Source organism: Rhinolophus sinicus, chromosome 14, assembly GCF_057876585.1.
Source record: "Rhinolophus sinicus isolate RSI-liver-muscle chromosome 14, RSI-T2T, whole genome shotgun sequence".
NCBI lineage: Eukaryota > Metazoa > Chordata > Mammalia > Chiroptera > Rhinolophidae > Rhinolophus > Rhinolophus sinicus.
Genome location: NC_142514.1, coordinates 47716595 through 47728203, shown reverse-complemented (window position 1 = coordinate 47728203; position 11609 = coordinate 47716595). Strand labels below are relative to the sequence as shown.

At 42.2% G+C, this 11609-nt stretch overlaps 1 protein-coding gene across 3 annotated transcripts in view; it reads right to left on the bottom strand.

Moving 5' to 3' along the window:
• Window positions 1–1349: 1349 nt before the first annotated feature.
• AK4 (adenylate kinase 4) overlaps window positions 1350–11609 on the bottom strand; it is a 73823-nt gene continuing 63563 nt past the window's right edge. For all 3 annotated transcript variants that reach the window (XM_019731731.3, XM_019731718.3, XM_019731739.3), the window contains 3 exons: window positions 9562–9734; window positions 7614–7732; window positions 1350–6495 (listed from right to left, as the gene is read on the bottom strand). In XM_019731731.3, the coding sequence (XP_019587290.1) occupies window positions 6381–6495; window positions 7614–7732; window positions 9562–9734 (407 nt within the window). In that variant the 3' untranslated portion in view covers window positions 1350–6380. The remainder of the gene's footprint in view (window positions 6496–7613; window positions 7733–9561; window positions 9735–11609) is intronic.

Below are 11609 nucleotides of genomic sequence, written 5' to 3'. Positions count from 1 at the left end.
ACTCTATCTTATTTCCCAGTCCTGCCTTACACCGCTCTGGCCTCCACCTGGCACACACATACCATGCCCTCTGCTTGGGTTCCCTTTTCTTTGTATCACTCAACTATTAGCTCTTCCTTGTTCTCTACTTGGTCAGACAAGAGTCACTCCCTGTAGGTTATCTCAAGTACAATCCAGTTATTAATTCCACCAGTTATGTAATCACCTGTCCATCCGCTCCAGGAGACTGTGAGGAAATGAAGGGCAAAAACCAGTCTTACTCATCTTTCTATCCCCAGCTTTCTATCTAATAGTGCTTGATAAAAGAATCAAAATTATAACTGGATGGCAGGATATATACTAGGCCCATTTCTATCAGGCAGCTTGGGCTAAATTATACTGTGGTACCCAACTCAGCCAAATCTCAGTGGCTTATAAAAGTTTTTTTTTTTTCATGCACGCTACTCATCCATCGTGGATTGGCTACATCCCTGCTCCACGTCTTCACTTTAGGATCCAGGTTGAAAGAAAAGCCCCATGAGACCAGCCTCATTACAGCGGGAGAGATTGGTCCCATACTCTGGCTCCTAAGGCTTAATGCTCAGAAGTGGCAGACTTCATTTCTTCTCACATTCCATTGGCTAAAGCAAATCATATGACCCAGCATGAAGCCAATGGGGCAGAGATGTAAAATCCTCCTAAAAGGCTTGAACTTTAATATAATTTACCACATTGCCATCGTACCCAGCTCACCTTTCGATGGGCACAGAAACCTGTAGAACATGTTTCTCAGGCTCTACTGTCAGCTGGCTTCTGGCTGGATTCAGCCAATGGGAAGCCCACATAGGAGACTGGAGAGTGTGACACTGGGAGAAGCCAGAGCATTTGCTCCGCTCCTTATCACAAGGGGCCTCTCCTGCAGAGGCTATGTTTCCTTCGTGGCTTGCTGGGTTTCTGCTTCTGCTGAGTAGTCCTGGATGCTCTGAATTTAGAATCACATACTCTGATCCATCTCCTAATCTGTAGTATGTGACCTGCTCACATGATCCAATTGTTTCACAAATAAAGACTGTCCATGAAAATATGTGCAGAATAAAGTGCTGAACAAATAAGCTGCTTCAGGGTACACAAAGTGAGACAACATGGTGTAGAAGAAAATGAGGCTGGGGATCCTAACTCTTGGGTTCAGGATCTTGCTCTGCCACCAACTGTCACCTTATCCAGGCAACACCACGTGCCCTATTTTCCTCGTCTGGAAATTGGAGATAACGCTGTCGGTGGTTGCAGAGTGGCACAAATAAGAATATCTGTGCAGATGTATATTGTCAAGTGGAAAAAGCTGTACAAATGGTAAATGAATTCACTAGTGATGAGCAGGAAAAAAACTTTATTTCTATCAAATTAAAAAGTATGAATAATCGTCAAGCAAGATAATCAAAATCATCAATAACACAGTTAACAGTTAGGAGAGCATTTACAGTTTAGGTTTAGATACTTTGAATTAATAAGCACATACACCCAAATCAAGAGAGCTGACGGACTTTCACACTGAAAAAAAGCACTGACTCATCGTAAACACACAACTTCTGGGCAAGTCGAGCTGACATTTCACAGGACAGTAAACCAAAGAGACAAGTTGTCATTAGGTTAGAAAATTGATTTGAGCTTGAGAGGAATCACAGTGAAATGCCATTGTAACTCAACAATTCCCCCAGAGAGCTAGCTGTTCATCTCAAAAACAAGAATATATAAAAATCAGTAGTACAAATTCTCATAAAACTAGACAAGCCCTCGCAGCCCTGACACCCTGGAGCTTACATGAAGACTGAATTTTCGTTTTTCTTCCCTTTTCTCTAAATTAAATACAAATCAGTTTTTGTTTAGTACATTTTTGACTCTGTGGCCAAAGTGTTCAAGTGAAGAAAAGAAAAGTTTAATGAAATGGAGTTAGACACACACTAACCCCAGGGAGCATCTAGGTGTACGGTTCCTTTGCCAAGTTTTCAACAGGAAATCTTGTCTTTCGACACTGTACTTCCTGAAATAGCCTGGTTATCACCAGGGAAGGAAGGAATAGCCATGCCATACAAGAGCTTTCTCCCTTTTGGAAATGTTTCACCATCTCCATCTCTTTTTCTTATACACACACTAATCAAATTGGGGACTTCCCTGAAGCATACAGATAATGGCATTTATTTTGGCAAGAATTGTGCAATTTGTTAAAAGAAAGATAAGGTATGGCATTTCTAAACAATTGTAATTATACTACGTCTCAACAGATGCAGGAAGCAGATTTTTCTTCATAGTTGAAATATGGCTTCATGATTTCCCGCCATCTGGGTCTTGCACAGTTGTCGTCTGGAAAACAGACTGGGTCAGTTATAAACGGAAAGGGATGATAACTGACCCCATGACCAGGCCACATTCCCATGCTAAAAGAAGTATCCATTCCTGGGTTCTTCTTCTGACACATCAAATAGACAAGGGAGTTACTAAAAATGGAGGGGAATGGAGAGAAAGCAATTCATACCGTGAACATGACTGCCTTATGAATTGTCTCTCTGGCATAATTAACTGTAGTGAGAAAACATACTGTCTGTTAAATGAAAGATAATAAATGAAATTCATCAGGTAGATACGGCTGCCTCCCGAGCTCCTGTCACCCAGCAGAGTACAGATGAGACATATGCCTTCTAGATATACAGTGTGCACCTACCACTAGAACCCACTGAGTGCCCATTTCCTGTCTCAGCATGAGAGCGCCAAAAGCAGATTCCAGGTGGGAGCAAATATATGGTTTTACCTGTTAATGAGAAGGGAGAGTCAAACTAAAGAAAGGAACCAAAAATGCCCTGTTGAATTTCCTGATTCATCCCTATGGGTACATGAAAACACAAGTTCACGTGAACAGGGTTATTTCAGTGTTTAAATACAAGGCGGCAAGATAATTGAATACTTATTACCTAGAGTAATTGTGGAAGATTTACACAATGCAGGTAACGAGCTTAGCATGAAGTTCCAATAAACAGTAACTAGGAAGAATGCATTTACTGTAACACATTTGGAAATTTGTAATCTTTATGATTTGAGCAAAGACACCCCCCCACCAGCAGGCTGGTAAACTGTTTAGACAAACAGCGAAAGTCAAATATTGAACTTAAACCCTATTTATGGGTTTGCACGGGCATCTTTCTATCTAACATTATCACGTCTCAACAGCATTTTAAGAGGCAGGAAAAGCCAGGGAAGCACCTCTCACCCATGGCTCTTCTTACCTTTTCCCTTCCCTACCAAAGAGAGGGGCACACTCTGAGTGAAGCTGGAACTCATCTGAGCTGGGCTGCCAGAGGGTGACGGGGAGTGACCCTGGGGAAGGAGAAGACAGGAAGCCAATCTCCTCTGGTTTTGCCAGGATTGTGCATGACAAGCAATGCCACCACGTCAGATGGTGGGCAAAGGTGTGAATGTGGCATTCAGAATATCACGTTAATGTGTAATATAATATAGGACGATGGTAGAAAGTCAAGGGTTACCCTGTGTTAGATGCTCAATCACATTGAGAATTCACCTGCTAGGACCTAGGAAGGATGAGTTTATTATCAGGGCCTGGATTGGGAGTGGGAGCAAGGGACTGATTTGTTCTGATCTCAGGCAAAAAAAGTGAGTAGTATCTGGCTAGCTCCCAGGAGCCCAGACCGATGTGCGAGCACCATGGTGGAGTGTGGCTCAAGGGTAAAGGTCCCTGGAGGGGCACAAGAACACAGACCCCAAAGGGTAGGTGAGGAACATGAGCTCACCTCCTCCACAGATTAGCCTGGACCCTACACCAGCCTACTTTGACAGCCTTTCATTTTATTTATAAACAAGTAGTTACAGAGGAGTATCAAGTGCTCAGACTTTCCACTAGCAGCTTCCTTTGCTTAAGCACGGGGGGGGGGGGGGGGGGGGGGGGGGGGGGGGCGCAAAGCAAAACAAACAGTCTTATTCACAGCTGAATGTCACCCTAGGGAACTCTGCTGTTTTAATGAGAGGCCACTCATAAATACAAGCAAAAGTACACAGGCCCACGCCCTGGGTTGCGTGGGACAGGACACAGCAGGTTAACTAACATTCAGGAGCGAGCTCAGGCTGCAGTCAGGAAAACCTGGGTGTGGTTTACTGACAGCAGGAGCGTGGGGAGGACACTGCCCATCTCTGACCTGGCCTTCCTTCTTTATACAAATGGAATCGTACCTAGCTCATTGGGATGCTTGAAAGATGAAATGAGATGTTTGCCAAGGTCCTGAAACTGCACATATCACTCAGTAGGCCTTTGATAAAGGGTACCTCTTTTGTGTTTGCCTTAGTGTGAAAGGGTATTAACACAGCCACGTTTTCAAGTTCTAAGAAAGTAGGAAGCCTGTCAGGAGAATGGAAAGCAAAATGAATTCAGAGCTGGTTGCAATCACAGATTGTGAGGACAGGTAGGGATCTTAGAGACCATCCAAACTACTCTTTCCATGTAAGAATGAAGGACCTATGCGTGTGGCAGTAGAAAGAAAACCAAGAAGAGCTGTCCCTTGAATTTTACGTTTGTCAAAATATTTTCAAGAAAACTTGAATTTTTTACAAAATCATTGAGGGACACATTGGTTTGTTGAAAAAAATCAGAAATCGATTTTTTCAGGCCACTGAGCATGAAACAAGCATCATCTTTCAAAGACCACAGAAAAGGTCTTTTATTGGTGTCACCTAGGAAAGGCTCTCTGTGCTGGGCCATCTCAGAAACAGCAAACGTGGTTGAGACATACCGAGTGACCTGATGCTGCTGTAACTGTCTATTTTGCTGGAAGGGAGAGAAAAGGCTGGAAGAATAGAGTATGGAACCACGGATCAGACCATTTTCCACTTCCTATAACCTCTCCCCAAAACTCCAAAGGCAATGACGACACTGAAGTCACTCCCAGGAATAGTAAAGGACCCTCCCTGGGGATAATCATGATGCATGAAGAGGGGTATTCATTTTTAAGGCAACAGGAATAGATTTCATTGTCCTTCCCAGAGGAGAGCAAGAATTATACAAGGTGGCCGCCAAGTCTGGAAACCAAGCAAATCCTTAATAAATGGTTTATTGATATTACATTACAAAGGGACAAAATAGTATTATCCATATTTCTAGACTTAATGGCCACCCTATAGAAAGAATCTTTGGAATAGGGAAAAAATAAAGGAAGATTTTGTTTTCTCATAATTGTAAAGCTGTCGTACTTAATCCAGGCACAGCTAGTGCAACATGTTTCCTCAACCTCCCAGGCTCCATGGCCTTCACCAGCTATTTATAATATGCTTGGGTCAGTCACAGGAGAAACACACTCTCAGCATCAACATTTAGCAGCACTTTCAAAATACAGTTTTTCTGTCTTGAATAAAAAGCTACACTATTCTTTTAGTCCAGTAATTCCCTATGGTCTTATTAAACCTATACATAAGATATTATCTTTTAACACTTCTGTAGGTGAACATTCCTTCTTTTTTTGGAGGATTTCCCAAAGACTCTGAGAATTTTATTTTTCCACAATAAAAGAAAGGAGCAGTGTCCACCCATGAGAGTCTGACCGGCACTTTACGTAGACGCTCTGCATAGGTCAGTTCCTGGTGCGTGAAGTGATTTAACATCGTCCTCTAACTCTCAGCTCTTAGAAAGGCATTTCAGAGGGATGAAAACAGTAACTATCCATATCACTTACTAGCCTAGGAAGAGAGAAAACAGATGTCAAAAAATACAGTTTAATAAAAATAGCAGAAGCCAAGTCTGTTCAATCCAGGATGTCTGAAAAGGAAAGTCTATGGAATGTGTTTGCAGAAAAGGTGTCACTGCAAACAGGAAAAGTGAATTGTGGACATAGTCCAAGTCAAAGAAGCGACCACTGAGAGCAACTGGCTTCAATCCCGTTGTCACCAAGGGGACACATCCCAGAGAACATGGGACAAAGCCCAGGCGACAGCCCTTGGCATTCTCAGGCCTGCTGGGGCTATGGTTCAACAGCCTTTAGGGAATGGAGAGAACCAGAGACCACCACCATCACTGTAAAAAGGCTACTATGGCAACAACAGGACTGTCAAAAATCAGCTAGAGCTGGGGTTAGACACCGCTGAAGTCCAGCCTGTACTTGCTTTCTTGTGAAGGGCTTGAGACAGGTGCAGAGACATCTTAAACGTGTGTAGGTAACCCTTCTTTTGAAAGGCAGAGAAGAGCCTCTTCATCAACTCTTTCTACTCATTAGTTTTCATATCAGTTCATCATTTAAACTAGAAAAGATGTTGCAAACTAGCTCCGCTAGCTTCTAATTGGGCACAGCACCAATACTACACATACAATTGAAAGAATGACCACATCTTCCTAGTTCTTCCACTGGGCGGGCTCAGTATGCTTCTTTGGACTGAATAGGTGTGATCTTGTTCGAGAAAAGCGTGTAAACATAAGGCCAGATTTTGTTAGTCTCCGTTCCAGAAAATTGGTGGAGCACTCCTCGGCTCCTGAAAAACAGAGTCCAACACAAAAGGCATTTTAGATTTCCTTTTAACATAATATCAGGGTGGATAAAGATCCTAGGTATAATGCAAGCATGATCTCATGGTCTCTATTACACAACGCTACGTGCCAAACAGTCCCTTCAAATGTATTAACACCCCCGCCGCCCCACTGGGGACAGCTAAATAAATCATAGCTTTTGCAATTCTGGCAAACTTGTCATGATGCCACCTTTTCTTCGACATCACTCTTTGGGGACAATCACAAATCTGCCTCACTACACACTTGAAAATCCAATCATTGACAAAATTTGGTGCTGTAAAACCTTTATGACTTGCCATGATCATGAAATACGGATGAATCATAATAATCTGATTAGGAACCTCTGATTGAAAGGCTTGCTCAACTATTTGGGGGCTACAGGTCAGCAAGTGGATCATAGCAGAGGCTGCAAACTGCTGTCCTGAGTGCCGTCTGCATGTGGGTTTGGTTTGGCTTGCATGCTGCTAAAAGTTTTTTAATTTGTTGCCAATATAAAAATTGGGATTTATTTTTTTTTTTTTTCCTGCACAGAGAGCCAGATTTCTGCTTCTCTTGAAAAACAGAGCTCACTGGTCATATTGTGCCTGACTGCCCTGTGTTGATAATTGACAGGAGCAGCAGAAGTGGTCATTTGCAACACCTACCTGGCCCTTCCCAGCCATCTGAATTTGCAATCTGCAGCTTACAGTGCTAGCTTTTGTTAAACTCCTAGACACATGTAGGCCAAAAAGTCCCTTCTAATATACTATCCAAATAAGACATGTGGGAAAATGTCAAAATGTAAACAATTATTTCGGCCACTTAAAAAGCAAAATGAAAGTAAGTCTAGGTGCAATTTACTACCAAACAGACAGAGACAATCAGGACTCAGAGCTTATAAGGTTTTAGCATGAAAGTATGGGGTCTTATCCCCTACAAACAACTGGAGCATTTCATCTGACCTCTGGGGCTGTGCTGGGCCTTTGGGGCTTATCTGGCTGACAGAAACACTACCTACCCTACGTCAGCCCAAGGCCCTGCCCATGAGTCTCCACACCTTGCTTGTGGGCCAGCTGCCATGAAAACGCTGACACACACTCACTTGTATAGTTCGATGACTGGCTTTGCCACATCCTTGTACTGTCGTAGCCTGGCGGCAACTGCTTCAGGTTTATCATCCTCCTGCTGGACTAATGGTTCACCCGTGACATCATCAATCCCCTACAAATACCAGAGAAACCAGTTAATACGGGCAACCGTTGGGCCACTCCACAGGTAAAAACGTTCCTGTGCAAAAGCACGTGTTCACCTTTGATTCCTACCACACAATGAGTTAGGCCTGGGTAACAATGGTGATGGTGAAGGTACTTGAAAAAAACATAGCACTCTTCACAGCATATTCACCTCATTTCACATGAACAGACATTAAACCTTTATGAACTTCTCGCGCCTTTCCAAACATGCTCCAGTGCTATTAATCAATGATACCTTCAACACACAGCTTCAGTCCCAATGCAGCCTCCCCCAACAAGCAACCTTTAAACGATGTCACTCTGGCCCTCGGCATATTTCTAAAACTGAAGCCTGAGTTCTTCATATAGAAAACAAAATGTCTCAAAGAACCAACTGGCATACTCAGGAAAACACTAATCTAGGAGAAGGTGTTTCAGTCCTGTCTCTGCTCAAATTCTATCATGTAGCTTTTCTGAGATTAATCTACTCAGGTTATTTTACTAAATCGAATAGTAAGTTATGTAAGGGTGAATTAAAAGAGGCATGAATCATAGATACACAATAATCAGGAACAAACAATCTGAGAACTGAAAAACTGCAATTGAAAAAAAAGACAAAACAGATTTTCAATGTATTTCAGTCTCCTCAGGAACCATACTTCTAAATAGCAAATTGGATGGATCAGAATTTTGCCTTCCATGTCCATGGTTATTACCGACCACAGGAGATAGTCAAGAGAAATAAATCTGTCAAAAGGCAGGCTAGAGCAGAACCAAAGTCCCAGTCAACTCAATTGAAAAATCAGAAACTGGCTATAAATTTGAAATGCACTAAAATTCCATTACAGCTCAGGGCTTTGGGTACATAACTTACACGTACGATTTATTGGTGAGCCACACAATTATCACATGTGCATCCCATGGCTGTTACCCTGACATAATAGGAGAGATGGGGATGAGAGAGGCTGTTCATCACCCACTCCCCTCTTTTATTTTACTTATGGCTGCAAAGCTCAGAAGCCATCTTCAGGACTTGAGAGGACCATCAAATACAGCTGCTTCCAGAAAGAGCAGAAGGATGCTAGGGCAAGAGCATCGTCTTTCCAGGGAGCTGGGCCACTGCGGCTGGTGGAGTTGGCCCAGACAAGCACTTTCACTGCTGCCTTTGGAAATAGCATAAGTAGCATTATAACTGCAGGTGTTTTTAGGAAACCCCCATCTTTGGAAACCAAGTCGGTGTTAAAGCTTCTCAAACTTTATGAGAATCTTTGCAAAAGCAGGTCTAGGCACACCACAATGTGAAGCATTTGTGCTGGACATCAGTGCATATGCAGAACTCTTTTTATCCCCATTCATTTTTTTTTTTCTTTTTTCCTGTACTAGCTTCTTGGGATGGAAAAGAGGAAAGATCTAATTAAAGGGACTCAAGAACCACTTACATTTTAAAAGGAAGACTTGAAAAGGCATTTAGTGCTCAGCCAAAATGAAAAAAACATTGAAACTTAACTGAACCTATGGCACCCAGGAGCTGGGAAGGCATCCTTAATGGTGGCTGCCAGGTTGCTTTTTAAAAAGACTTAATATTGCATATACATAATAAAGATGAGAGTACCATTTTTCCCAGATCCCAACCAGCAATCAATGTCATAAACTTTAATTTGCATTCCCTGACTACTAGTGAATGAAAATTTTAAATATTTGCTGGCTAAGTACATTTGCTTTTTTTTTTGAACAGTCTTCATATCTGTTACCCACTTGTCCATGGAAATATTTTGCCTCTTTCTGGTCAGTCTGTGAGAGTATGTTGTACATTCTTACTTGTACATGAGGCGGATTGAAGTCCAGGTTATAGACCCTCCCACTAGGCGGGTGGATCCAACGTCGGCTGAGCCGATCTTTGAGCGTTTCAAATGGAATGTTCAGAGTGATCACTAGATCCAGGTCACAGATTCTGTCCAGGGCTTCCGCCTGCACTAATGTCCTCGGAAAACCTAAATGCCAAAAATAAAACATATCAAATGCAACGCATTTCTCAGTTGCCATTAGTTGTTGAAATATTATCTACCTCCAAAATTGAATATTAGAAGAAAATATGCTACTTTATCATGTGGTTCCAGCATTTGTAATATTCAAAGAGTAAACAGTTACATAATAAAAGGAGAGTGCACGAACTAAAGATTGCTGGACTAGTCCCAGCTCCAGCCTCGGCTCTGCTCTTAACTACCTGTGCGACCTTGGGCAAGGGACAGCACCTCCATGTCCTCTTCTGTTCAAGAAGCAAAGGGTCAGAATTTGTGTCCTTTCTGCTCTAAAACTTTATATTATTCTTAGGTTACTACACGTACATGCAACACACACACACACACACACACACACACACGTAGGTCTGACAGTTAAGTTCGCAAACTTGTTGCAAGGATGTTGCTAACCTTTTTTGATATCAGAGGGATTATTCATTATGAATTTGTAAGAACTGGACAAACAGTTAACCAAGTTTACTATTTGGAAGTGCTGAAAACGCTACGTGAAAAAGTTAGATGACCTGAACTTTTCGCCAACAACTCATGGCTCTTGCATCACGACAGTGCACCAGCTCACACAGCACTGTCTATGAGGGAGTTTTTAGCCAGTAAACAAATAACTGTATTGGAACACCCTCCCTACTCACCTGATCTGGCCCCCAGTGACTTCTTTCTTTACCCGAAGATAAAGGAAATATTGAAAGGAAGACATTTTGATGACTTTCAGGACATCAAGTGTAATATGCCGACAGCGCTGATGGCCATTCCAGAAAAAGAGTTCCCAAATTGCTTTGAAGGGTGGACTAGGCACTGGAGTCAGTGCATAGCTTCCCAGGGGGAGTACTTTGAAGGTGACCATAGTGATATTCAGCAATGAGGTATGCAGCACTTTTTTCTAGGATGAGTTTGCAAACTTAATTGTCCAACCTCGTGTGTGTGTGTGTGTGTGTGTGTGTGTGTGTGTGTGTGTATTCTTTTTAAGAGTCAAAAATAAAGTAGTATCCTTCACTCAGGTTTCAGCTGAGCCTGCACCTTAAGGTGAGCAAAAGTCCACTCTCAAAAAGAAATGGTGCTTTTAAAACTATTTGAATACTGAAAAACTTACAAATTCAGCCTGGTTTTCTACATGTGGGAAAATAAGTATGAAAATTGAAATTTGTGTTCATAGGCATCACTTCCTTTTTTTCTTTAAGCACAAAATCTCAGTAACTTCAGGAGTTAGGTGACTCCAAATTAAAATATTTTCTCCCACGGATTGACCTGTTTTAAATGTATGTCCATGTGTGGCTGAAGCATCTTTTTCCTCAATAGATCACTTCAGGTTGCCTGCTGTTGAAAACCTTACTGTTTCTAATATCACTTTAAAAAAAAAAAAAAAAGTCCTTTAAATTTAGGTAAAAGAGCCAGGTGGATGGAGACCTGGGTGGAAAGTATAATAGAAAGTGCAACATTCAGAAGAGAAATTTTAAATCACTTTAGATAAGGACAACAGCCTATCTCCACCCCTCCATCATGGGAAGTATCAAGATGGCACTTAACATTTGAAGGATTCCTTTTCATACGGCAGGAAGCTCAGTTGTTCAAACATAAATGTCCATGACTGTGCTGCACTCTGTTGAAATCCTAAAGTGGTGTGAATGGCAAGTTGATTTCAGAGTGCTTGTTGAGTTAAATGTGACAAATGCACCCGCAGGTTGTCTCTAGGCCCCGCTTCAGGTACCAACTGCTACTGAAAACTCCCTCCAATACACCTTTAAAAGCCTTCCTTGTTGCCGATCCATGAGGCCAGGCCCCTCTCTCCAAACCCATCCCTCCCAGGCTCCTCATCTAGCATTTTTCCCCTAA